The 27984-nt window shown below is 41.2% G+C and overlaps 1 protein-coding gene across 1 annotated transcript in view; it reads left to right on the top strand.

Annotated features, from left to right (window-relative positions):
• The window catches only part of SNX30 (sorting nexin family member 30), a 115662-nt gene that overhangs the window by 51496 nt on the left and 36182 nt on the right, over positions 1-27984 (top strand). The window contains exons 3-6 of the mRNA XM_014735967.3: positions 6015-6125; positions 16404-16562; positions 19889-20084; positions 21554-21753. Coding sequence (XP_014591453.3) covers positions 6015-6125; positions 16404-16562; positions 19889-20084; positions 21554-21753 — 666 coding nt within the window. The remainder of the gene's footprint in view (positions 1-6014; positions 6126-16403; positions 16563-19888; positions 20085-21553; positions 21754-27984) is intronic.

The following is a 27984-nucleotide window of genomic DNA, read 5'->3' on the forward strand; positions in this document are numbered from 1 at the left end:
TGATTTTGTTTTTCCTCCAGGAGTGTACTCACACGCGCGGGGCTAGTAAAGCAAGAAATGGATGGTTGCATTTTTACCAGAGTTGTGTGAACAGACAGTGGAGAAGGGGTCTTTAGGATATTGGCAAGCAAGCATCCTGGAATTGATGCTGAATAAGGCAGGAAGTAAAGATAGAAATGGAGTGAATGTCAAGAAACCATAGGTCCCAAGAGGCTGAAAAACCAGGGATGTGGGAAAGGAAGAGTCTGAAATACAGGAGGTGCTGGTTAGAGAGGGCGACGTCTGAATTTCTGCCTGATGACAAAGCCTGTGGAGAGGTCATGGGAGGGGAAGGAGACATTGTTGGCTTAGAGGTAGGTGTTTTATGTGCAAACCACTTGGATCTCAAGGGCACCCGGATTACAAAAGAGCTTTGGAAAGGAAACCTGAGAGCCAGCTGCTGGAATCTTCAGGGAATCAGGAGAAATGTCAGGGGTGTCAGTAGAGGACAGGTATGAGGAGGGATAGAGGCGTATATATGTTGATGGCATGAGCCTCAGAAGAGTTTTCACAGGGCCATGGAGGAGTGGTGGTAAGGGGCAGTGTGGAATGAAGAGGATGTCAGCAGGAACTCTTGGTCTTGGAGGGTGGGGCGAGGTTTGTGAAATGTGAGAAAATGAGCAGCTTTCCACTTATGGGACAGCAGAGAGGCTGTATTCTCAGGGGAGAGCCAGCTTTCAGAATTTGGATAGGTTGAAGAACTATAGGAATTTATTAATTTTGGAGTGAGTGTTCCAGAGGGCTTGGTGGAAAGCTCTGAGAAGGAGATAACTGGCCGCTCATGTCCCAAGAAAGGAAGCCCAGAGGAGCGTGAGGAAAGGCCAAAAGTCTCTCTAGTCATCATTCTCAGGTGTTCTCTTAGGGTAGGGGGCCTCTGAAGCAGAATAAGATTAGCTGACTACTGTGTGATAAGGAAAGAAGTCCCTTTGTGGGGAAGGGGGTCACTCAGACCTCTTAGGTCCAGCTGTGGCCTGGACAGATGGCATTTGTGATGAAAACCAAATCTCTCTAGAGTGAATTGGTCATAAATTCTGGATCGAATGGAAATTCTTTGGAATGGCTCCAGGCCATAGTTGTTGGGCGCATCAGCTCCTGGGGGAGAAGAGGAGTTCTTTTGTGGGAGGGTGAGGCCCAATGCACAGGGTGCTGTGCTGGGTGATTGATTACCCTGTGGCTCTGTGCTAGGTCTTCCAAAGTGTTGAACTTAAAAAAATTAGCAGGGATGCCTGCAGATGACCAAGGAAATATTATTCATATGGAGCAATGGTGAAAATGGATGTTCTTCATTACAACTCTTGTGCTCGGTTACCTATTTGTAGATCTGACTTTAGGTGTGTCCCCATGACCTGGTGATCTTTGTGGAGCATTCTAGATCGTGGAACCGGAACACGGTACGCAAGGACACAGGACAAAATGCTGGAGTGCTTGTCTCTGATTATGGAATTGTTGGTGTGCACTTTTCTTTCTTTTTTATTGTTTTGTTTACCACAGATATTACAAAATAGAGATAAACACTTCTTACTTTATTTTCCTTTCTAAGTTGGACCCTGAATTTCACAGAGGAAAAATTTACTACAAACTCATAGTTGGAGTTTTATTGGCTTGCATCTTTTATGAGTACTTCGAGTCTTATAACTGACTGGATGTCTCTCCAGAAATTCACAGTAATGTCTGTGGCCCAGTTTTAGCAAGTATGCAGAATTCTGTGGTGGGTGTGTTTTGCTAGCCTCGCTCCTGGCTCTACTTTTTCTCTCTGTCCTTGTTTTTCTGTTATCTTTCTTACCTGCTTCTAATTTACATCATTAAAAAAAAATTTATTCCTAGAAACGTTAAACTTACTTATTGATTTTATGTGTTGAATAATTTCAACATCTGCAAATTCTCTGGATTTGATTTAGCCATGATGGTTTACGGTGCCTTATTCTTGGGTGATTATTACTTATTGACATTATAAGTATTGTTGTTGTTTTACTGTGACATTATGCTTTTTCCTTTGTATTTTCAACAGAAATTCTTTTTTTTTTTTGGCCAGAGGAAGGTTGTCCCTGAGCTGACATCTGTGCCAGTCTTCTGTTTTGCATGTGGGATGCTGCCACAGCATGGCTTGTTGAGCCGTGTGTAGGTCTGTGCCCATAATCTGAACCCTGGGCTGCCAAAGCAGAGTGCATGAACTTAACCACTACGCCGCTGGGCCAGCCCCCTAATTTATGTCACTTGATCGTATTTCATCTATCACTGTATCTTTTCTACAACAAATTGTGCTAAAAATAAGTAAAATAAATATTGGGTCAGAGAATGTGAGCACCCTTGTGTTTCGTGATGATTTTTTACGTTATTGCTTTCCAAAGAATCGAATTTTTACTGTTTTGCTGAATCCCTTATGCCCTTAAAGCTTTTAAAAAATGAACATTCTTTTTGTGTGTGACTATAAAAGTATTATAGGAGAATGGTAGAAAATTTGGAAATAAGGATGAGTATATAGAGGGCAGTTGCCATTATCAGTTCTAGATTTTTCTTCTAACCTTTTATATCCAAATTTTTAACACCAATGAAATAATAATGTATGCACAGTTAATTCTGTAGCCTGCCGTTTTCTCTCAAAAGTCCTTTAAAGCATTTTTGTCACTAAAAATGTCTTACAAACATGATTACTGATAACTGTAGAATAAATATACCATAATTTCCTTAATTGTTTTTTATTGTTAGACATTTAGTTTCTTTCTTTTGTTATTTTAAATAATATTGCAGTGAATATCATTATACAGATGTCTTTGCCATAGTTTAAAAATTATTTTCTAATGGTAGATTCCTAGAAGTAGAATAGCAGTAATTAAAGACATAAACATAAATGCCGTAAATAAAGGAGAACCGACAGGTGACTATTTTTAAAAGCATGCAATGGGGACAGCCTTCTTATTGATAACACCAAAAGAAGCAACCATAAAGGGAAAAAATGGATGAATTTAAAAATTCTGTATCAGGGGGCTGGCGCCGTGGCCAAGTAGTTAAGTTCATGCACACCACTTTGGCAGCCCAGGGTTTCACTGGTTCGAATCCTGGGCGCAGACATGGCGTCGCTCATCAAGCCATGCTGAAGCGGCGTCCCACGTGCCACAACTAGAAGGACCCACAACTAAAAATATACAACTATGTACCGGGGAGCTTTGGGGAGAAAAAGGAAAAATGAAATCTTAAAAAAAAAAAATGCTGTATCAGAAAAACCATTTGGAAATTATGATAGGCCAATGGCTGTAAGGAGCTGACACAAATGAAAAAGACTTATAATTTAAAAAAAGCCCTCACAAAAGAAGAAAAATCTGCAGCCAACAAATATTTGAAAGACTGCTCAATACTAAGTCATTAAAGAAACAAAGGAAAACAAAGATGATATATTATTTTTCAGTTAGAAGCCCATCAAAGATAACCAGTGTTGATGAGAATATGTGATAAGAATATAAGTTGGTATATTTCTGGAGGCAGTTTTTCAATTAAAAGTACATGTACTTTTTTTTTTTTTAAAGATTTTATTTTTTCCTTTTTCTCCCCAAAGCCCCCCAGTACATAGTTGTATATTCTTCGTTGTGGGTCCTTCTAGTTGTGGCATGTGGGACGCTGCCTCAGCGTGGTCTGACGAGCAGTGCCGTGTCCACGCCCAGGATTCGAACCAACGAAACACTGGGCCGCTTGCAGCGGAGCACGCGAACTTAACCACTCGGCCACGGGGCCAGCCCCAAAAGTAGATGTACTTTTTAATCCAGCAATTCTATCTTTAGGCATTTATTTTAAGAGAATTATCAAACAGGTGTCCAATGATGTTTACTGTAGCATTGTTTATTGATTGGAAAATTGGAATTAACTTAAATGGGGTTTTGGTTTAATCATGGTATATCCATTCAGTGAAATACTATATGTATGTTAAAAATGATTGTTTAGATCTGAACTTACTGACATAGAAACATATATGTGTTAAAGAGATATAGAAAATATGAGTGAGCGAGTGAATATGCATAGAAAAAATAAAGAAAGATAAAAACCATAATATTAATTGCATTTTTCTCTGTTTAGGGGGATCATGGCTGATCTTTTATTTTTTATTTCTTTATTTTTCCTTAAGTTTTAAAGTAAATATATCTAACCTGAATAAATAGAAGGGGGAAGAAAAAAGTCAGTACCCCGAAAGTAAAACTGATTACAGCAGAAACAAAACTTGTGTTTTATCATGTTCCTTTTTGTAGTTAGCAAATACTGATTTCAAAGTTAGAGCCCAAATGTCACATAAGCTATAATTTATGAAGTGGATTTGCAAATGATAAAGAGAAGTGATCAGTTAATATCATGTAACATTTAGGAAGACAGAAAGTAGAGCCTCCATCAGTTCTGTTTACAGTGAAACAATGTACAATGTATTCGATTGCCACCTGTCCATGTCTACCTTTCATGGGCCCATAATCATCGGCAAGTCCTAAGATGGAGCCTTTTGGGGCCTCTGTGGGGTCTTGAAGAACGTCCCTTCCAACTCTCTTCTTATTGTTGAGGAAACCAAGGCTCCCGGAGGCGTGGTAGTGTCTCAGGGGTCTGGCAGGGGCAGTAGGATGGCTCAGGTGCAGAGTTCTGCCTGCCCTGCCTCAGAAGGAGTCTCGGGCTATCTGCCCCCGGTATTTTCATCACCCTTATGCCTGAGTACACCTTATGTTTAATAGTGATTTCTTCTCTCGATTTAAGTATTCTTTTCTTTCCCCTCCAGTTCTACCGTGCTAATTCCTTTGGGGAGTCTTCTAATAAATCACCAATATCTAAGTTGAATGAATGTCCCCGCATCTTCCCACCCCTACTGCCCATCACAGGGGAGGGTTGTGTTTCACGGGCACGTGCTGGTTCGTGGGACTTTGAAAAGGGGAAAAGATGCAGGATGAGTTGGTTGGGGGTTAGTCCAAGACGGAGTCCTTTAACGTCACAATTTGGCTCAGACTGTGAGCATGGCTTTTGGAGAGGATGAAATCATAATTTTGAGTGCCAGTGCTGTCCACAGCTTTCTCTTTGATGGATGACATTTATTTGTGTGTTTTTAGGATTTTCTTGGTGTTGGAGTTTAAAACAGACTTTTGGCTTGAGGGAGTAAGTTTATAACTGGCGCTTGGGCAATTTTTATCTTGTACTTTAATTTTTGAGAACTATGACTAGTCATTAACCCTAATAGGGAAAAATGGTTTATCTGAGACACAATTTTAGTTGGGGCGAATTAATGTGTAAATCTTGTTTTGATATAAATTAATTTTATTTAACATTGGTTTTCATTATTTAAGTGCCACAATCACATTTCAGAAAACTGTTAAAATTTAGGAAAAGGGGAAGAGATTAATATTCTTCTGCAATACAATGATATTTTGTTATTGTTCCCTTCTAGATTTTTTTCTTGTGAATCTAAAATACAGTATAGTTTCAAGGTTATGGTTCTGGCAGAATATGGCAGATTCAGCAGAACGTTTTTTCGTTTAATCTGGTTCCTAAGTAAGCAGGTGATCTCTTATCTTTACTTTTTGTTTGTTTATTTCCCCTCTGCCTTTGTCAAAACTCATAAGCATGTTTAGCAGAAGGTGAAGACTTAGTAATTCAGGTTTGGTAGCAATATCCTCATTGGAGCTATTCTTCTAAAAGAAATTGTTAAAGTTAAGCTTGGAGGAAATGAATCAGATGTTTCTAAGCACAATTGTGAGGGATAGTTGAGTTCCATTTCCTGAGGGTAGAAAAAAAAAACCCTTGACATTTTCATTCGAGATCCTTGTGTCTCACTGGACCCGGTGGCCCAGACTCATCATGCTGTGTTGGTAAGCCTTGTCGTTTGGCTGATGTGTTTGGTGGAAGGAAAGTGTGTCCTTGCCCAGCTTGCTTATTCAGAGAGAGCTTTTTCCTTCTCTTCTGCCAAGATATGCCACTATTCCCTTATGCTTGTTTTGTTCCCCTCTTCTTATTTGCAGAGCACTCGGGTGGAGTTTGACCTGCCGGAATATTCTGTTCGTCGAAGATACCAGGATTTTGACTGGTTGAGGAACAAACTAGAAGAATCGCAACCCACTCATCTCATTCCCGTAGGTACTAAGTCATTACAGCTTGCTACTCATTCTTCCTGCAGTATCTTTTCTGACGATGTTCACTCGGCTCTCACCCCTTAAACTATGGGCAAACTGCCTGACATTTTATACCAGGTTCACCCATCAAATGTTCGTAAAGCATGCTTGTGGATGCGGTATATTATTTCCCCTTTGGGGTTTTCGTTTCTAGTTTGCTGTGCAGTATGCCAGTTATCTTGAGTGGCGTGGGGTAGATTTTCACTTTCATTATGACAATTACCTCTTTGAGGTATGGAAAGTCCTAATTCTCAGTTGCTGCCTCTGTAAAGCCTGTCTGTTCCACCCTTCCTAGACGCTATTCTTGAGGTTTGGATAGCCGCCAGGTGAGGGATGATGCCTCAGATTACAGCTGGCTGGGCTTTCTTTAGACGAGGGTAATTCAGGGAGCAGGAATCCAGCACACGGTCCATTCAACCATAGTTTTTCATTTAAAAAACGAATCCAAAAGCGTCCTACCTCTGTTGATTGAAGCAGCATAACATTTATCTACTGCTTATATCTGCACATTTTTTTTTAAGGGAACTGGAGCAAATAAGATTTAAAAGACTACTTAAATCAACATGGGTATCGAGTACTTTTCTGACTACTATTTTTTTTTTTAAGATTTAATTTTTTCCTTTTTCTCCCCAAAGCCCCCCGGTACATAGTTGTATATTCTTCGTTGTGGGTCCTTCTAGTTGTGGCATGTGGGACGCTGCCTCAGTGTGGTTTGATGAGCAGTGCCATGTCCGTGTCCAGGATTCGAACCAACGAAACACTGGGCCGCCTGTGAACTTAACCACTCGGCCATGTGGCCAGCACCCTACTTTTTTTTTTTAGTAGAAGTAATAACTATTATTTAGACCCCACATGTTTCTTTGGGCTTTAGGTGCTTTAGGTGCTTTAGGGCAATTTGGGCCATAAAACTTTTCAGCGGGATTTTATCTTTCGGTGAAAACTTTGGTTGAATAACTTCTTAGCACCGCCAATTTTCCTGTTAACACTGCATCTTCTAGTGCTGCTTTTCCCCCCTGTTTGGTAGAGGCTGAATATGCTGTGACCACTCTGGCAGTTTCTTTGGTCTTCAAGGCAAAAGTGGCCGTGATGCTAGTGCTGCGATGGAAATGATGGGTCTTGCTGGGGCTCCGTTCGTTATTGGGGAATCTCCCTCCCTCCCATGTATCTGCTCTGCTCTCCAAGCCTGAAGTTTTGCTTTTCTGTCTTCTAATCACTTCAAACTCTCCTGAAGAAGAAACTTCAATTTTTAAGCAGTTGGAACTATTTCTTAAAATAAAACCTTAATTTGGCAAAATTGGCAGCTAGCTAATTTTTTTAAATAGACTTTTTATTTTAGAACAGTATTAGATTTACAGAATTATTATGAAGATAGTACATTGAGTGCTCACATACCCACACCCAGTTTTGCTTGTCATTAGCATTTTACATTAGTATGGCATGTTTGTCACAATTAATGAACCAGTGATGATACTTTATTATTGACCAAAAGTCCTTTATTCAGATTTCGTCAGTTTTGGCCTCATGGCATTTTTCTGTTCCTGGATCTCATCCAAGAAACCACATTACATTTAGTTATCATGTCTTAGCTTCTTCTTGGTTGTGACAATTTCTGAGGCTTTCCTTTTTTTGTTTTTTTGTTTTTTTTGGCATGGAAAGATTTGCCCTGAGCTAACGTCTGTTGCCCGTCTTCCTCTTTTTTCCTCCCCAAAGCCCCAGTGCATGGTTGTATATCCTAGTTGTAAGTCCTAGTTCTTCTGCGTGAGCTGCCACCACAGCATGGCTACTGACGGGTGGTGTGGTTCCATGACCAGGAAATGAATCTTGGCCATCAAACGAAGTGGTGAAAGTGCTGAGTAGGCCATCAAGGCTGTCTCTAGGCTTTCCTTATTGTTTGTTTGTTTTTTTTGGTGAGGAAGATTGGCCCTGAGCTAACATCTGTGCCAGCCTTCCTCTATTTTTTGTATGTGGGATGCCACCACAGCATGGCATGATGAGCAGTGTGTAAGTCTGTGCCTGGGATTCGAACCCGTGAACCCTGGGCTGCCAAAGCAGAGCGCATGAACTTAACCACTACACCACAGGGCTGGCCCCTAGGCTTTCCTAGTTTTTGACGAGCTTAACAGTTTTGAGGATTACTGGTCAGGCATTTTGTAGACTGTCCCTCAGTTGAGATTTTCTGATGTTTTTCTCATGATTAGACTGGGGTGATGTGTTTTGGGGAGGAAAAGCACAGAGGTAAAGTGCCATTTGCATCGTATCATATCAAGGGTACCTACTGTCAACAGTATTTATCACTGTTGATGGTAACCTTGATCACCTGACTTTAGGTAGTGCTTGTCAGGTTTCAAATCCACTGTACAGGTACTATTTTTTCTCTCCCTTTCTATACCGTTCTCTTTGGAAGCAAGTAGCTCTTTATGCATAGCCCACTCTGCATCAGGAGAATTATGCTCCACCTCCTGGCGGCTAGTGTAGTGTTTGAAGTTTGGTACTTAAAGATCAAAGGTTAGACAGCGCCACCTGCTGGTGAAATATAGTAGCACTCATGCATTGACATTGAAGCCAAAACTCCAGAATGCTCAAGGTGGATGCAGAGTATCTTTAAGTATGGTTTGCTATAGTCTGGGGAGTAGGAAGGTACTTTAGAAGCAAGTAGAGACTCAAATTTCTTCATAAATTCTTGGTGCATCTCTGGAGTGGAGAGAGATTTAGTATTGGAGAGTATCTCTGATTTAAACATGAAAGTCAAACTGGAAACAAACTCTTTTTTTCTCCCTGCAGAAATTCATTTTATAGCAACTTTTCTAGGAGCTGCCTATCTGTTATTAAGTATCGACTTGGTGTTAGTCTTTTTACTAGGCTTGGTGAGTACCCCTGGGGAGAGGTTATAAGACAGACAGGGACCCCTGCCCAGGGAAGTTTATTAGATGGAGACCCTGTAAACTGTGTAATATATATTATTTTTAAATTTTTATTTCTTTTTTTTTTTAAAAAACAGCCTTATTGAGATATAATTCATATATCATACAATTCACCCATTTAAAATGTACAAGTCAAGGGCTTTTAGTATAGTCATAAGTTGTGCAGCCATCAGCAAATCAACATTGGAACCTTTTCATCCCCCCAAAAGGAAACCTCCCCCTCCTTGCCTGTCACTTCCAAACCTTCTCTCCTCTCCAGGACCTGGCAACCACTAATCTACTTCTTGTCTCTACAGATTTGCCTGTTCTGGACGTTTCATAAAAGTAGGATCATATACTAGTTAGTCTTTTGTGACTGGACTTTTTCACTTAGCATCATGTTTTCAGGGTTTTTTTGGCCAACTTAAGTCAGCTGTGGTTAAAAATGTGTGAGAATCCCTGAACTTTCAGATTCTACTGCTTATATTAGGAGCATGGAGATAAAGTTCCTTCTTTACCTGGGCTTCGTTGGAGCTCTGTGAAGCTGTGGGTGAGCAGCCAGCCAGACTGGGGTTCTGTGGTGAAACCCAAATTCTTTCACTTCCCTTTTCCCATTGGCTGTCCTTAGGCCTGCCCTTATTTCCAGCCCTGTAGCTCTGAACTCGGCAGTTTCTGGGGCTCTGCTGGAGAAACCCAACCCCTTCCTTCCTAGGCCAACCTTTCCTTTGCCTGAGTAGAATCACAAGATGGTTGATATTGGTTGACTTTTCTCTGAATGCAGTCTTTTCTGCCTTGTGTCTGTAACAAATTCTGGCCTGTTAATGGTACCTTTTTATTTTCTGGTGCTGCAACAGATTTTTTTCTTTTTATATTACTTTGTTCCTGTGCAGTTTTAAAAGCAGAAAGAAATAATCTTATGCTCTTAAAATGCTACCTTAAAACCAGAAGTTTACTGGATGTGTGTACTCATCATCGTATGATGACAATTCACTTTTCTTTATTATCTGATAGTTGGAGCCACCAGAAAGTCTTCATTGTGACATGATTTTTGTTTTTTAGTTTACTTTTTGGCTCAGAAGTTGGTTTTAGCACTACTTCATTTGCTGGGACACAACTAGTTACACAGCAGAGAGATTTTATGATTCGATGGCCACAGATAGATTTTAGAGATGGAGCACATACATTTAGTGTTTAATTTCACTTGGGAAATTTAATGTTTGCTTCCATTTATTTTTTTTTTAAAGATTGGCATCTGAGCTAACATCTGTTGCCAATTTTCTTTTTTCTTCTTCTTCTTCTTCTCCCCAAAGCCTCCCCCAGTACATAGTTGTATATTTTAGTTGTAAGTCCTTCTAGTTGTGGCATGTGGGACGCTGCCTCAGCATGGCTTGATGAGCAGTGCCATGTCTGCACCTAGGATCTGAACCGGTGAAACCCTGGGCCGCTGAAGCGGAGCACAGGAACTTAACCACTCGGCCCCTTTTTGCTTCCATTTTTATCAAGGAAGTTTTGCAGGAAGGATGCATTAGTATTTATCATGCACCTAGTTTTGTTTTGGATACTGGTAAACTCCTAAGAATTAATAAGAAATGTGTAATGCAACAACTGTTTTTCTTAATACGAAATAATCAGTAAAAACTCTGACTTCATTTTCTAGTCAGTCCTTCCTTATTTTGTACTGTTAAAAAAGCATATAGATGCTTTTACCTTACCCAGTAGCTAAGTTAAGAAGTGGTTGAACATTGGTTGAATTTTCAAGCATTATGACTTAAACCAAGCTTGGTGATTGTTCTTTGTAGGGACAAGGTTTTTAATCTTAATGCTCTTTTACTTGTTACTTATTTTTGCTTAGGAGCAATATTTTCTGTTAGTTTGGCAAGGATAGGAAAAATAGTTTTCTGTCATGTAGTGAGTATGCACGAAACATTTGTTGAATTGCACAGAAGAAGCAATTTAAATGCTGACAAGAGGAAGTTGGACATTTCAAGACTGAGCAATTGAACTCTTTGTCCAGATTTCCTGCTCAGAAATAGTAGCTTTTCAGTGACATCTACAGGAAATTTGCTTTTGTTTCACAGATTATGAAATACTTTCTTGTGAACTAGTATGAAATATAATGTATGAGAAAGTGCTTTACCAAAGAATCAAGTGCTATAAAAATGTAAATGCTTTAAGATTGAACCTTGAAATATGTAACGGGTTCTTGTAAGGCATGCAAATAGAATTCTTTGTAGGTTCCAACATATATATGCATATGTAGTTTTTAAAATACGTTTTCGTTATGAGGAATGTCAAATATGCTAAAGTAGAGAGCTTCAGTTCAGTGAACCCGAATGCCTTCATCACCCAGGTTCAACGTTTATCAACTTATGGCCAGTCTTGTTTCATCTCTATCCCTATCCGCTCCCTCACCCGCATACCAGGTGATTTCTCTAAAAAGTGACTTAAACAACAGGAATTTATTATTTTATAATTCTGGAGGTCAAAAGTCCGAAATCAGCCCCAGTGGATTAATATCAAGGTGTAGACAGGGCTGTATTCCTCTGAAGGCACTTGGGGCGAGCTTGTTTCTTGCTTTTTGCAGCTCCCAGGGGCTGCTCTACATTCCTTGGCTCGTGGCCCCTTCCTCCAGCTTCAAAGCCAGCAGCATAGTATCTTCTCTATTCTCTGATATCTGCTTCCATCATTGCATCCTTTTTATGAAAGTGAGGTAAAAATCACATAAAATTCACCATTTTAAAGTGTACGATTCAGTGGCTTTTAGTATGTTCACAATATTTTGCCATCACCAGCACTGTTTAATTCCAGAATATTTTCATCTCCCTTTTAAAAATAAATCCCATACCCATTAAGCAATCACTCCCCATTCCCTCTTTTCCTTAGCCCAACTATTATGAATAATGTCACTTGAACATTTGTCATACAAATTTTATTTTGAACACTTGCTCTCAGTTATCTTGGCTATGTACCAAAGAATGGAATTGCTGGAGCCTATGGTAATTCTATGTTTAATTCTTTTTAGGAACTGCCGAACTGTTTTCCACAGTGGGTCACCATTTTGCATTCCCACCAGCAATGTTTGAGGATTCCTCTTTCTCCACATATGTGCCAACACTTGTTATTTTCCTTTTTTTTTTTAAGTTTTGTATACATCCTAGTGAATGGGAAATGGTATCCCAGATGATTTTAAAGAACATTTTGGGTGCTGGCCCTGTGGCCCAGTGGTTAAGTCTGGCGTGCTCTGCTTTGGTGGCCTGGGTTTGGTTCCCAGGTGTGGACCTATAGCACTCATTGGTGGCCATACTGTGGCGGTGACCCACATATAAAATAGAGGAAGACTGGCACAGATGTTAGCTAGGGCGAGTTTTCCTCAAGTAAAAAGAAGAGGATGATTGGCAATAGATGTTAGCTTGGCAAATTTCCCTCAGTGAAAAAAAAAATCCAAACCATTTGGCTGAAAAGATATTTGGAAGTTCCACCTTTTAGTCCACGCTCCTTTTTGCTTTCTGTTCTCAGTGTTTACAAATAAGTAAAAATAGCTGGCATTCATTCGACATCTACCACGTGCTTGGAGCTATGTTGAGCTCTTTACTTGTGTTACCTCATTTATACTTGATTTCATCAGCAACCCAGATTCCTAGGCATAAACAACCCAGAAAGTAATTATAAAGGCAGGGCTGAGAGTAGGTGTGTCCCTTTAAGGAAGTTTGAAATAGAAAGAAACAAATTTCTAAATCCATGTACATTTGGGGATAATAATGCTTATTATAGAAGGAAATTCTGTTTGCAGACGGATTCACCCCAGGGTTCCTTTAAATAGCAAGCTTCTCTGATTCATTGAACATAAAGTTCAATGTACTAAATCTGCAGAATGGATAACTATTTCAGGAGATTATCTGTTATGTTCAATGAGGCACACCTAACCACTTATTTGCTCATTAGGCCTTTCTCCCAAGTCCTATTCAGCCTAGGCAAATGAGTGTATGCCCAACAGGACTCATGAGATTAGAACAGGAAAATATCCGCTGGATGTGGTAATTAGAAAGTCATTGACCATCTTTAAAAGAGCACTTTCTGCATTGGGTAGAGATAGGGCAGAGAAATGCAGCATTGAAGGTAGTACCAAAGACAGCTTTGTTTTGGAATGGAGGAAGGTTGGGGGTTGGGAAATGAATGGAAAGAGTGGAAAGATAAATGATTCTTTTCAAAAAGGTTGACTGAGACAGGAAGGAGAGTGAAGAAGATATAAGGTTAAGGGATAGCTGGATTTATTTTTTTCAGGTAGAAAGAGAACTAACCATATTTTTGTAGACATGGAACAGAATTGACTAAGGAGATGTTGAAGATACAGGGAAGAGAAGGTATAATTAATTGATGACAACAGGTGCATGATAGTGAACTAATGAATGACTGAGTCAAGGACATAGATGGAATAGTTAGCTTTGGGGAGGGATATGTTGTCACAGGGTCCTGAGGAATGGAGGTGAAGGTGGCGCCCAGTAGATGGGTTTTGGAGGAAGCAAATGGTTAGGGAATTTCCATGTGATGTCCTACACCTGGTTCCTATTTCAGAAAGATGGTAATTTTTTTAGCATGAAAGGTTGGGGGTTGGGTGTAGGGTTTAAGGAGAATGGCCGTCTAAGGGAATGGCAGAAGAACTGATGAGAATGAAGGAGTTCTCCTACAGAACAGACATACCCTTTTAAGACAGCTTCTCTAGTGCTTTTGACTGGGCCGGAACACTGGGCTGGGTGGCCCTTGTGTCTGACTCAGTCATGCATTTCTACTATTCTACCCAAGTGTCAGCTCCACTGGGCATCTAACTTGGACATGTTATCCCCTTGTGGCTCCGTAATTTTATTCCTGACTCTATTCCACTCTCTTCCTTCATTCCCAAACTTTTCCACTCTGCCCCCTAGATCTCCTGATCTGGTAAAAAGAAATCCCCCAGTGCTTAGGCTCTTCTCTGAACACTCCCACCATCTCAAGATTTAACTGAAAACTGGCTGTCCCTGAAGGTTAGTCATCCCCTGAAGCTGCTGCCACTCCAACTTCAAAAAATACCCAAACTTCTATTGAGTGTTTAGTCTGTGGCAGGAATTGTTCGAAGCATATCCAACCTAATTGTCATTTTAATCCTTATAACAACCTTATGAGGTTGCTACTATTGTCTACTTTTTACAGAGGAAGAAACTGAGGTACCAAGAGATTCTAGAACTTGATCAAAGTCAAACAGATGAACCCAGGAAGCATGAGACCAGAGTCTTTACTCTTGAGAATTAAGACATACTGATTTTTCCAAAGCTTTTTCAAGTTGAGGCTGTTGAATTCCCTCACACCACAAGTCCTCATTTCCAGAGGTGCTGGTGTTGTCAATTCCTAAATCTTTGAAAGGTTTTATGTTATGAATCTGGATTGCTTCTTGGCTTTCCCATTGGAAGTGTCTTAGGATCCCACTTTTTTGGATTGGCTAAGTCTTTATTTCTATTTTTGTGTTTGTGTGCTTGAGGATTTATAACTTGAAAAAAATCTCCTTGTTGCCGTAATATGAGGCTTAAGGAGGTTGCGGGCTTAAATACTTGTTCCAGTTTTTCCACATTCTTACCAACATTTGTTCTTTTTTGGCTTTGCTTTCTTTTATTCCTTGTTATGACCATCCTAATGGCCACGAAGTGATATCTCACTGTGGCTTTGATTTGTACTTCCCTAATGACTGATGATGTTGAGCATCTTTTCGTGTGCTTGTTGGCCATTTGTATATGTTCTTTGGAAAAATAACTACCAGGGGGCTGGCCCGGTGGTGCGGTGGTTAAGTTTGCCTGTTCTGCTTTGGCAGCCCCAGGTTTGCTGGTTCAGATCCTGGTTGCGGACCTATGTACTGCTTGTCAAGCCATGCTGTGGTAGGCGTCCCACATATAAAGTGGAGGAAGATGGGCACAGATGTTAGCTCAGGGCAGTCTTCCTCGACAAAAAAAAAGAGGAGGATTGGCAGCAGATGTTAGCTCAGGGCTGATCTTCCTCAAAAAAAGAAAAAAAGAAAAATAACTGCCAGATAATTTGCTCTTTTTTTGGGGGGGTGAGGAATATTGACTCTGAGCCAACATCGTTTGCCAATCTTTCTCTTTTTGCTTGAAGAAGATTGTCCCATGCCAGTCTTCCTCCATTTTGTATGTGGGATGCCACCACAACATGACTTGATGAGCTGTGTGTAGGTCTACACCCAGGATCCGAACCTGTGAAGCCTGGGCCTCTGAAGTGGAGCGTGCGAACCCAACCACTGCACGATGAGGCCAGCCCCCATTTGCTCATTTTTTAATGCAAATGTTCTTTTTTTTATTTTTAATTTTTAAATTTTTAAAATTTTTACTTTTTCCTTTTTCTCCCCAAAGCCTGCTGGTGCATAGTTGCATATTTTTAGCTGTGGGTTCTTCCAGTTGTGGCATGTGGGACGCTGCCTCAGCATGGCTTGATGAGCAGTGCCATGTCCGCGTCCAGGATCCGAACCGGCGAAACCCTGGGCTGCCAAAGCGGAGTGCGAACTTAACCTCTCGGCCATGGGGCTGGCCCCATAAATGTTCTTTTAATATTTTATAACGAAAACGTTTTCAAATTGTGCACTAGCAGATGCTCTGTGTCCCTGTGGTGGTAGTGATGAGGAAGACCTTTTAATCAAGCATTTAATGAAGATGCTACAGAAATGGGTTAAAGCTCAAAGATCCCTTGGTAGCCAGGTAGTTTTAAATTGCCCGCAATATTGGCTCAAAGAAAATATGATAGAGAAATTTGCTTGAGTAAAGGAAGTTACATTTTAAAGAACTTTTGAACATAAACCTAAACAAAAAAGTTGGCTCAGAAAAGCTATTTTTTGGATATATGGGTTTGCCTAATGTACTTATTTCTCCAAATCATTTACCAAGTTCTTAAGTGGGAGTAGAATCTTAAGCTATTTAGATAACTTTTGTGTGGTTGATCTTGTCTGCCTTCTTTCCTTAGACTAATTTTCTTATCTTGCCTAACTTTCCCGTTACATCATCTGTGCATCAAGCAATGTAAAGATAATGATACTGTTGGGTTTACTAGATAGAAGTTGACTGTTTCCTGTTTTCCAGGGACTATGTTCTAATGTTTTATTTCTTGTGTTGTAAAATTGATGGGGCTGGTTGTGATTTACTCCATCTATATTTTTCAGAGATGTTTATTTTGATGACTACATAAGAATCCCACTGATTCAGAAAGACTGTTCTTGACCGATGGGTCATAAGAATTATTTGCTAGCCTGTGTTTTTTCTTCCTACCCTCTTATCAATTGCTCTAAATGTCTTTCTTCCTGTCTTCACAGCCGCTTCCGGAGAAGTTTGTGGTGAAAGGGGTCGTGGATCGTTTTTCAGAAGAGTTTGTGGAGACCAGAAGAAAAGCTTTGGATAAATTCCTAAAAAGAATCACAGATCATCCTGTGCTCTCTTTCAATGAACACTTTAATGTTTTCCTTACCGCGAAGGTAAAGGCAGAATATTTTCATTTTCCTCCCCAACATTAGCATTGTTTGTGCTCTCTCTTTTTTTTTAAAGATTTTATTTTATTTTATTTTTTCCTTTCTCTCCCCAAAGCCCCCCGGTACAAGGTTGTATATTCTTCGTTGTGGGTCCTTCTAGTTGTGGCATGTGGGACGCTGCCTCAGCGTGGTTTGATGAGCAGTGTCATGTCCGTGCCCAGGATTCGAACCAACGAAACACTGGGCCGCCTGCAGCGGAGTGCGTGAACTTAACCTTTTGGCCACGGGGCCAGCTCCTCTTTGTGCTCTTTCTTAAAAGCTGCTTTGATCTCTCGCAGGCCACCTTCATGACTGGCCCACTGTAGTGGACAGCATAGAATTGCTCTGTTTTTTTGGCGTCCATCAGCGTTAGCACGGTTTCCAGGTTAGAATTCAGGGGCACCCTCCTCACAGCAGCAGAGGAGATTAGAATATTTCACTTGCCAAAAACAGGGATAAGTGTTTCCTTAAACACTTCTTGGCGTCTTACTGGGTGAGGCCATTCTGACCAACAAGGGCATGGAAGGGAAAGAACATTTATTGAATGCTTGGTAAGGATGTTTTTCCCAAGAACCCTGTGAGTGGTTACTCATAGCTTCATTTTACGGACGAGGAAACTGAGGTTCAGAGAGTTTGTACTTGTTCAGGTGGCATCCCTAAGATTTGAAATTAGGTCTTTGTGACTCCTGAGGCCACGCTTTCCCTCTGTATCACACTATCTGAGCAAGAGTAGTTCAGCATTACTTCCCGCAGCCGAGTTCCTATTGGGTGGGTATTTTCCGAGCATTTGCCAGAGAAATATTTGGGTCCTACACAGTTGCCAGATTCTGTGTATTCAAACTCAAGTTGGTCATTCCCTGACTTCTCTCTGTACTTCCTGTTGGCAGAACTGGCCAGAAAACCTGAGATGCTCCACTCTAATTGTCTGAAGAAACAGGATCTCACGTTCAGACTCTCATGCCAACTTCCTTTCAGCCCCATCTGTTTAGTTTCATGTATCACATTCCCACATTCAGGCCGCAGGTAATTTGTTTCATGTTGGCAAGGTATTGAGGCCCAGGTGCCTTTTAGTTTTCTTTTTCAAAATGGCAAAATTGAGAAATATTTACAGATAACATCACTTGATGTCGGAGACTTTAAAGAGGATGCCATTCTCCAGACCATGGAAACCACATGGCAAAGCCCTTTAGTATTTGGGGTTTCTTTTTTTAAATCTCAGTTGACATTTAGCCTAATTGATGACATTCCCATTAATCTTCTCTTTTCCCCAGAAGCCTTTCCCCCTGTGGGTCAAACCTGTGTTCTTTTTAAAAATGTGTATTTCCTGGTGAACTGATCCTCAGATATAGTTCTTTCAGCTTATATGCAAAGTAAAATTCAACCTGGTCTCCAACAGTGCAACTCACTGTGTCACCCAAATTATAGGTCTGTTGTCGAGGCAGGCCCTCAAGCCTAGCCATTTTTATTGAACAGAGAGACAAAGAGGGAAAAAGCATGCACCTAGTCATTAGGAATCTATGTGAAGAATAAGTAGGAAAGAATTTTGTGTGTGTGTGATATTTATCTATGGGCCAAGCAATATGAAATGATTAAAAAAAAGTCCTTTAGTGTCTTAATCAGAATCCAGCTTCATGTGAGTGAGTAGTCCCCCATCTTTTCTTTTAACACACCCTGAATAACTTGGTTTTGCTCTTAGATGAGCCACTTCCATGTTCTGCCCCAGCGAATGCCGAAGCATTCCTTCTCCTTGTGATAACGCGGTCTTATCACAAAGTGGAAGCGTCTTTAAGAAGAAGCCAATAATACTGGGAAAGGTGGCGGACGCTCAGGATCAACTGTGTTCAAATCAATATTTTTACCTTTGGCCAAATGGATGCAGCAATCAGATAGGCACTCCTAAATAACTTTATTCAGCATATGAATTAACTAGGTTAACTGGGCCTTCTCTTTTACCTCAAGTAGAGCTTGTGCGGTCCAAGGAGCCCATTTGGATCTAGTCCTGCTTCCCAAAATAGTCTAGGGAAGCAATTCCTAGACCTCCAAGCTTCAGTTATGGTCTCGTGAAAGCCTGGTGCCTATAGCGTTGTTTTTTGTCTAGAGTGTATGAGGCTATAGAGGAGATGCAATCTGGAGGACATTCTCTCAGGCAGCCTGACATTGACAGGAGGGAGAGCAATGGAGGAGGGGGATTGGAGAGGACTGCTGCTGTTTTTAAGATGGATGAGCCTTGTGTATATTTTACATACTGAAGGATTAGAAATTGAAGATACAGACAGGAAAGGAGATAGTTGATAGAACAAGGGTCTTGGTTGAGGGGGTCGTGTAGATAGGAAAGAGCAAAAGCGAAGGCCTTGGATATATGAAGAAGAAAGAGGAAGTAAAATCAGGAGGAGTCTACACTTAGGCACTTATGGAGACCTGAGCCTGTGATTGTGTCTCAAATGGGAGGGGCTGTCGGTCAGCTGTGTTAACCATGATTCCCTGTTCTCTGCTCTGTCCCTATATCTGGCTAGGTCACCAGAAAGTAATGGTTTGTGTCGTGTTCCCTTACCTCCCTGTAGACATGCCCTTCCAGGTCTGGGAATTAACATTGTTTGTATTGAGGGTAGATATAAGGAACAGACACCTGCATCTTCTGTAAAACCATTTTTGAAGGTACCATTAAAGTGACATAGAACAACCTGAAGATACTGTAGATTTCTCGTAGAGTTAAATGATAGGAAGAAACTTGTTTTGCCCAGCTGGCTAATATGCTTATTAAATTGAGATATGATGGATTATGTTGCTCAATGTGTTTCCCATTTATGCTGTGACCAAGAAATTGGGGGTAAAATGCTTTGTGGTTTACTACATCTCTCCTCGACTGGGTTTTCTAGCGCTGCTGCTTTGTCACTGTTTCCTGCTTCCCACCCTTTACTCTCTGTTTTCCATATATGGCTTTGGTTGGGATATAAATAAATGAATGGAATGAATTTCAGCTCTTGAATTTTGCTCCTAAAGACAGCTTAGGATATTTTCTCTGGGAGAAAGGGACACTTTTTTTTGGTCAACGGTTTAAAAAATAATGTTAGAAACAGTGTTGTCTTTAAAGGAGAGCATGCCTGGTGGGAGCTTGGCGGTTGGGATGTCAAGGAGGGGATACCGTTGTGTACGTGGTTAGGTCCTCTAACTCAGCTCCTGTTTTCTGAGCCTTCCATTTCCCCAAAGAAACTGCCTAAGGGCATCGGTTTACTGCATCCTGGCCATGTGAGTGATAGAGTCCTTTGAGTTTGTGTGTTCCTGTGTCATCCTAGGACCTGAATGCCTACAAGAAGCAAGGGATGGCGCTGCTGACTAGAGTGGGCGAGTCGGTCAAGCATGTCACTGGGGGCTACAAGCTGAGGAGTCGGCCTCTGGAGTTTGCAGCCATAGGTGAATACTTGGATATGTTTGCGCTCAAACTGGGAACCATTGATCGAATAGCCCAGCGCATCATCAAAGAAGAAATAGGTGAGCTCTGTTTCGGGACCTTGATCATGCCCAAGGACTGCATTTGCAGAAATGACATTCATGTGTGCTAAGTAGAATCATACTGCAAAAATGCTGGAGTGACAGAACTAGGCCATATTTTACTTATAAGGCTAATAAATAAACATAAGGAGGGGAGGAAGTAGTTGTGACCATAGTATAATTTTGTGCTCCATCCTTTGTCCTGCATCTCAGCCTTGTGTTTCCTTTCCCCATGGGAAAGAACCACTTCTGAGCTTCTAGGCTTTTCCACTTTTCTCTCTCTCAACTTTAGCTCTAAAAGTAGAGACATTGACTCCACTTCCTTTTATTGATGGGAATGAGAATTTGAAAAACAACCTTAGGTTTTCTTTTCTGGCAGAAGGGTGGTTCAAAAGGATAGCATGCCCTATGTTTGCAAGAGTTATGATCCTAATGAGCCTTCAGACTTGAACATGATTCATCTGCCCCACCCCAGCTTCGTTTCAAACCCACTCTTCCTGACCTGGGGAGTTACCAAAGCCTTTCTTTATCCTTCCCGGTTGTTGCCACCACTTCCTCCCCACCCCTCTAGTGGCTACTTGCTTTTCTGTGTCCTGAAGTGTTGAGGCCTTTGTGTTCTTACACATATGTAGGCCAGACAGACCTGAACAGTGTTAATGATCATGGCGGCACGTGAAACACATTCAAAAGGATTCTCCAGTAGTTACCATTCATGGGTTACTAAAAAATGGCAACATTTTATTGTAAAGGCAGGAATCCCTGTAATGACTGATGGGCCAGATTTTCTTTGTAGGGGGCAATAAATCAATATTTTTCCTTGTTCCTCGTGCTTTCATTCTCCTTTACCCACTGATGGTATCTTGTGGGGCCTGTAGGTGTTGGAGATAGCTTTAGGTACTGTCCACACCTAAGGATGGTGTGGGGTAAATTCTGATGGGATCAAAGGGTTGGGGTGACCCCTGAGTGAGAGAGTGAGTCTGCCTATGTAAGACCACATCTGTATGAAAATGTTTCCTAAAATCCCATTAGTTTCGCATCGTGGTAGATGTTTTTTTTCCCTTTAAAAACATCCCTCTAAACCTATATGAAACTGTGCTGCCATTGCCTATTAAAATCCTGCTTCACTGTATGGGTGGGTAAGTGGTTATTTTTAAAGATACTTGGTGGATGTAGCTCCTACCACGTTCTCCCAAAAGGCATTGTGGTCCCCCGTTATCCAGAGGCATGGTGTTCCCATTATGGGATGGAGTTGATTGATGTTACGATGTTAGCTCTAACATCAGCTTTTAGAGATTTAAAAAAATTATGTTATAAACAATGTTCTCCTTAAAGGAGAGCATGCTCAGGTGAGTGAATGGCCAAGGAAACACATCTTAAGGTAGAGAGCTCTTGGCTGCCGTGGTTACTGAGTCAGTAATACCAGTGATGGCTACTGAGCAGATCTTAACTGGTTTCTCTTCCACCTTTAGAGTACCTTGTGGAACTGAGAGAATATGGGCCCGTGTACTCTACGTGGAGCGCATTAGAGGGGGAGCTGGCTGAACCCCTGGAAGGTGTATCTGCTTGCATCGGGAACTGCTCTACAGCCTTGGAAGAGCTGACGGATGATATGACAGAAGACTTTCTACCTGTGCTCAGGGAATATATTTTATACTCTGACTCCATGAAGGTAAGCTGGCCCACTTCTTGTGCACTCAGGTACTTTCCTTGTTGTAGTCATTATCAAAAAGTAATTGATTATTGCCTATTTGCATGTGGTCCACGTGTCCTTCTTCCTGGGTGGGCAGGATCAGATAGGTGGACTGACATCATGGACACATAAATAGAACACATAGTGAACCAAGTGTGTGAATTAAAAAAAAAGTTTCGAAGAAATTCTCATTAGTGTTTTCTGGGAGTTCAAAGAGATATAACATCTACTAAACAGGCACAGGATCCTGTGGAGAAAGAACAATTGGATAAGTAGAGCTCTTGAAAGTTAAAGTACAATTGCTGAAATAAAATCAAAGAGTAAGGTTAGAAGATGAGATTGAGGAAATCTTGGAAAGTAAAACAAACGAAAAAAGGAGTTGGAAAGTACAAAAATGCAAAAATACTGAACATGTCAAAGAATGACAAGAGACATTGAGGATTAATCTCAAAGGTTGGGCATCTGACTGATAAGAGTTCCTGACTGAGAGAACAGAGGAAACAGAGGGAAGGAAATTATGAAAGAAATAATACAAGAAAATCCCCCAAAGCTGAAGGATGAGTCTTCAAATTAAAAGGATATTCTTCTTTTTTTTTTTTTTTGAGGAAGAATAGCCCTGAGCTAACATCTGCCGCCAATCCTCGTCTTTTTGCTAAGGAAGACTGGCCCTGAGCTAGCATCCGTGCCCATCTTCCTCTACTTTATACGTGGGATTCCTACCACGGCATGGCTTGCCACGCTGTGCCTGTCTGCACCTGGGATCTGAACCGGTGATACCCGGGCTGCTAAAGCAGAATGTGTGAACTTAACCACTGTACCACCAGGCTGGCCCCAAGGGAATATGCTAATTGCCCAGCAAAAGGAATGAAGAGAGGGTCAACTCAAAGCATATCACTGTAAAATTTTAAAATAAAAGTGATAAGATTTTAAAAGCTTTTAAAGAAAGAGGGAGAGGGAGGTAATGTACTAGAGGAATAGGAATCAGAATGACTTTGGTCTCGCCACCAATGGATGAGAAAAGACAGGAACTGTAAGGACAAATGATTTCCAACCTCAAATTCTATATGCAGAATAAGGATGGGGAATGGGATCAGATGCTTTAATGCCCACACTAGACACTGCCCCAGCCCACACTGAGACTGACTGGAGAGCATAGCTGCAGGGGACTCTGATGGTGGCACCAGTTGGAGAAAAGGGTCAGTCTTCCTGGCGAACAGAAAAAGATATGTGGCTCAAGGGTGAATGTCCCTGTCTGCAGGTAGCCAATTTCCTACTTCCCAAAGGAGACCTCTGAATTGTTGATCTGTCTTTGGGGCAGATCTAGGGCATCCCTTTAGGAAGGACCTGGATAGGGACTGACACGAATGTCTGGAGAGAAACCTGTCCATCAACCTCGGGTTGTCAAAATGGAAAACAAGAAAAATCATGGTGCCATGAAAACATTCTACACCTTGAGAAGGGGAGTAAAAAAAAGTAATGAATCAACTGGTTATAAAAACTTAAAAAAAACTTTATTATGGATAATTTCAAGCATGTACAAAAGCAGAGAGAATAGTATGCTGAACTCCCATATATGCCCATCATTCTTATGCCATCTTGTTTCATCAGGTGTGAAGTTTTAAGGCTCTTGATGCATATTAAAGTGTGGACAATGGAAAATGGAGCTTGTTCCTGGTAGAATGAGTCACTGTCTCATGTATACTCTATAAAGCTGCTAATAAAACACTTTCAAAGACAGGGTCGGGTCTGGATCTTGCAGTGATTAGGGAAAATGGTATGAATTTCCTCATCTGTATGGTGGAAATGATGGTAGTGGTGGTGATGATAGGCATAAAATTCACACATGAGACCGTTAGCCCGAGGCAGCTTTGCTGGTAATTATTGGAACTGCGGCTGAAAAGCAAGCCTTCTGACTCCAAATTTGCAACTCACTTCCTCTATTACATTGTCTTTTATTTTTAATTGAGCTCTCCTCTCACGATGCTCACACCCAGCTTGAGATGGCAGCAGCAGCGGCAGCGGTGGGGGCTGTGCGTCCTGGGAGCAGACATGTTTTCCGTGGAAGACCCATTGTGGAAGGCGGTGGGTGGGGACCACTGGGAAGGCGAGGACGACGAGGACAAGGATGTCAAGGATAACTGGGATGATGATGGCGACGACGGAAAAAAAGAGGAAGCAGAAGTAAAACCAGAAGTAAAAATTTCAAAAAAGAAAAAACTAGAGAAGATACAACAGAAGAAAAGGCAGGAAGAAATTTAAAAACGAGGTTAGAAGAACTTGAAGAACCTAAAGTGTTAACACCAGAAGAGCAATTAGCAAATAAACAGTGGTTAAAGATATTACAGAAAGAGTCAAACCTCGAATTAGCAAAAGAAACTTTGATGTTAATAATACAGCTTATGGAATAGATGCTATGAACCCATCTTCAAGAGATGGCTACACAGAGTTTCGAAAGTTACTTAAAGATAAAATTACGCAATATGAAAAGTCACTATATTGTGCCAGGGTTTTTTTTTTTTTTTTGAGGAAGATGAGCCCTGAGCTAACATCTGCTGCCAATCCTCCTCTTTTTTGCGGAGGAAGACTGGCCCTGAGCTAACATCCGTGCCCATCTTCCTCTACTCTTTATGTGGGATGCCTGCCACAGTGTGGCTTGACAAACTGTGCATAGGTCTGCAACCGGAATCTGAACTGGCAAACCCCAGGCTGCTGAAACAGAATGTCTGAACTTAACTGCTGCGCCACTGGGCTGGCCCTTGTGCCAGTTTTTTGGAAGCCTTAATTCGAGATGTGTGTATTTCATTGGTGATTGATGACTTGAAAAAGATGACCAGTTCATTGACTGTGGTTCACAGTGAAAAACGGAAACAAAGCAAAGCCAGAGAGAAGATAGATGTGATTCCTGGAGGGGCATTAGAAGCCACCATGAAAGACGATCTGGCAGATTATGGTGGTCATGGCGGAGGCTACATACAAGACTAGGAAAACTTCATGTGACATTTTATCTTCTCCTGGTGTCTTCTTTCTGTTGACCACAATCCCTTCAACATGTAGCATAACTTCTTTCCTTTCAGTTCTGCCAAATGCTACAATCAGAAGTGCAGTTATCTTTTCTGCTGACTGTTTAACCCCTTGACACTTCGGTGCTAATATGCAGATGAAGGAACTAGGCTCTTGCTGCCAAGGAGTTAATTGGGATCCTCAGTTGCTGCTATATCATAGTTTAAAAACACAAGCCTTAAAATGCTGTCATTGTTGCCATCTGATTCATAGTGGTAGTCACTAAATTGGAAACGGAACTTGCAACATGACAAAGAATTGTGTCGTGTTTACCAGTACCCTTCATTAATACAGCCTGAACGATACCTCCTTGAACGACTTCATAACTCGTCAAGAAAAGCTCTTTATAGCAAGGGCATGCGGTATGCACCGAGTACTAAAATTGTTTTTTTTAAAAATTGAGTATGAGGATATTGCAAATACATTGTGAAGAAGACGGCTTATCTCAGAGTGAAGATATGGTGACTGAAAAGCATTAGTTTGACACTTAAAAAAAATTAAATGACCCAAACCCTCCAACTTTGAAGCTGAAGAAGATAAACTTTTCCATGATTGCCTTACAAGCTGTGGAACCCCTTGAATGCCTAGACTGTGTAGTTTATATTTATCCAACTGTTCTCCTGATGGAGTGCTTCAGATGGGGACGGGAGAATGGTTACCTGTTTTGTTTGCCTGATTTAAGTGTCTGAGAAACAGATCTCATTTGTTCTCCTGGGCTGCAATGGAACAACGTTAATGGGTTTGGCATTCCCTTTCCTTTGTAAACCCTGCTCAGCCAACTGCACCAGTTAACTACAGTTTGGTAAGTTGTTGTGTTAACAATTATGACATCTGGGGCCGGCCCAGTGGCGCAGCGGTTAAGTGCGCAGGTTCCGCTTCTTGCTGGCCCGGGGTTTGCCGGTTCGGATCCTGGGTGCGGACATTGCACCGCTTGGCACGCCACGCTGTGGTAGGCGTCCCACATATAAAGGAGAGGAAGATGGGCACGGATGTTAGCTCAGGGCCAGGCTTCCTCAGCAAAAAGAGGAGGACTGGCAGTAGTTAGCTCAGGGCTAATCTTCCTCGAAAAAAAAAAATTATGACATCTACAGTGTTTTATAAAGCTACTAATTTAATTAAAAAAATTGAAATCTATACATTGTACATTTAACCCTATGGCTGGAACAATTATAAAAAAGCATCTTGAGGTGAAGCGTGGGCGAAATGGCTGAGGGAGTCAAAAAGGACAAACTTCCAGTTACAAAATCCATAATTAATAATACTATATTGTATATTTGAAAGTTGCTAAGAGAGTGGATTTAAAAGTTCTCATCACAGAAAAAAAAATTGTAACTATATGTGGTGATGGATGTTAACTAGTCTTATTGTGGTGATCATTTCACAGTGTATACAAATATCAAATCATTATGTTGTATACCTGAAACTAATAAAAAGTTGTATGTCAGTTATATCTCAATTTAAAAAAAGGCTTCTTGACTTGCCTTAAAATGAACCAGAATATTTTGTTTGTATTTGCTTATATTTACTTATAAAGTTAATAGTATCTGTTTTTGGAACAAAAATAAATTTTTTACGATTCCTAGGGTGTCCTTGACTTTGTCTCTTCTATAGACACACCTTTCGTCAAATGCGCCCTCAACCTTACCAGGCTGGAAATCTGAGGCATACATGGTCCCGGGATGTTAGAGTACAAATTATTCTGTACTTGCATGTGGCAAGTATGTTAGTACTTAATATATATTTGTACTTGAAGCAGAATTTTAAATTGTCCTTTAGCAAGGATTTATTGGGCATTTTTATTAAAATATTACACAACGGGACATAAGCTTGTATGAGTAATTCAAGTTACGCATCAAGGAGTCACTTGTTTGCTCTCTTTCTTTACCCTATGTATGAGGAACAGGTATTGAGTTTCTTTATCACTGAGCCTGAAAAGATACTAATCGGGTTAATGAAGCTGGGAGAACCGGATCATATACAGTGTCGTGTGGGGAAGAGCATGGTAAAGAGAAATTGTTGATGACAGTCTCTGAAACCCTAGCCCTGCCCCGTGGAGAGCTGAGCTAAGCCCAGTTAGAAAGAAATGAGGCCACGTGCTCCCCCCTGTTCTAACAGCAAAATATCTCTGCAGAGCGGTCTGGGCAAGACCGGAGTGACTTGATGGTAAAGCCAAGACTGCGTGTCGGATTGTCACGGTCCATGTGGTCAGGACTGAAGACATCAGGAGAATGATAGCTGTCTTAAGTGGCTCTCCTGCCTTTTAACATTGCAGCTCTTTAAGAATTCTTAACTATATATATATTTTTTTAAAGATTGGCACCTGAGCTAACAACTGTTGCCAATCTTCTTTTTCTTTTTCTGCTTTTGCTCCCCAAATCCCCCCAGTACATAGTTGTATATTATAGTTGTGGGTCCTTCTAGTTGTGGCATGTGGGATGTCACCTCAGCATGGCCTGATGAGCGGTGCCATGTCCACGCCTGGGATCCGAACCAGTGAAACCCTGAGCCGCCGAAGCGGAGTGCATGAACTTAACTACTCGGCCATGGGGCCGGCCCCTGGAATTCTTAACTACATTTTATTCCTCTGAGAGAGTCATGTAATTCTACTTCCAAAATAACTTTCTGATTTTTGAGATATAAGTGGGACAGACTTTGCTATTCAGCGTGAGAAGTAAACACAGAGTAGAGGGCTTGCTGAAGGCCTGGTTGTGATGTGTTCTTTCTCAACTACTGAATGGTCTTCAGAACTGAGAAGGCCATTCTGGTTTTATTTTGGTGGGAGAGTATTGGTGTGACATTTTGTCAGTCTACTCCTTTTATGATGACCTTGAGTGAGCCAAAGTGAGTATTTGCCCTCATCATTTGGAGTCAGGGGGTGGTGCCTTAGGAATTTGAAGTCATTGAGGGTTGGTCTAGCCCTGCATGGAGAAAGTGCTGGAGATCGTTGACACCCTCTCCTAATGGGGCTGAGGTCGGGGTTCCTCTCTGAGTTGGAAGAAGCCTTTGGGATCATCTTGTCTAACTTGCTCATTTTATAGGTGAAGAAACAGCCCCACAGGTAAACCTTTTCTCTGTTCCATGGCCCCAGTTCTAATGTGTTTTCACTATTCCTTCCAAGAAGGAAACCAGATCAGTTCCTGCTTTTCAAGG

The sequence above is a fragment of the Equus caballus genome, chromosome 25, assembly GCF_041296265.1.
Source record: "Equus caballus isolate H_3958 breed thoroughbred chromosome 25, TB-T2T, whole genome shotgun sequence".
NCBI classification, from domain to species: Eukaryota; Metazoa; Chordata; class Mammalia; order Perissodactyla; family Equidae; genus Equus; species Equus caballus.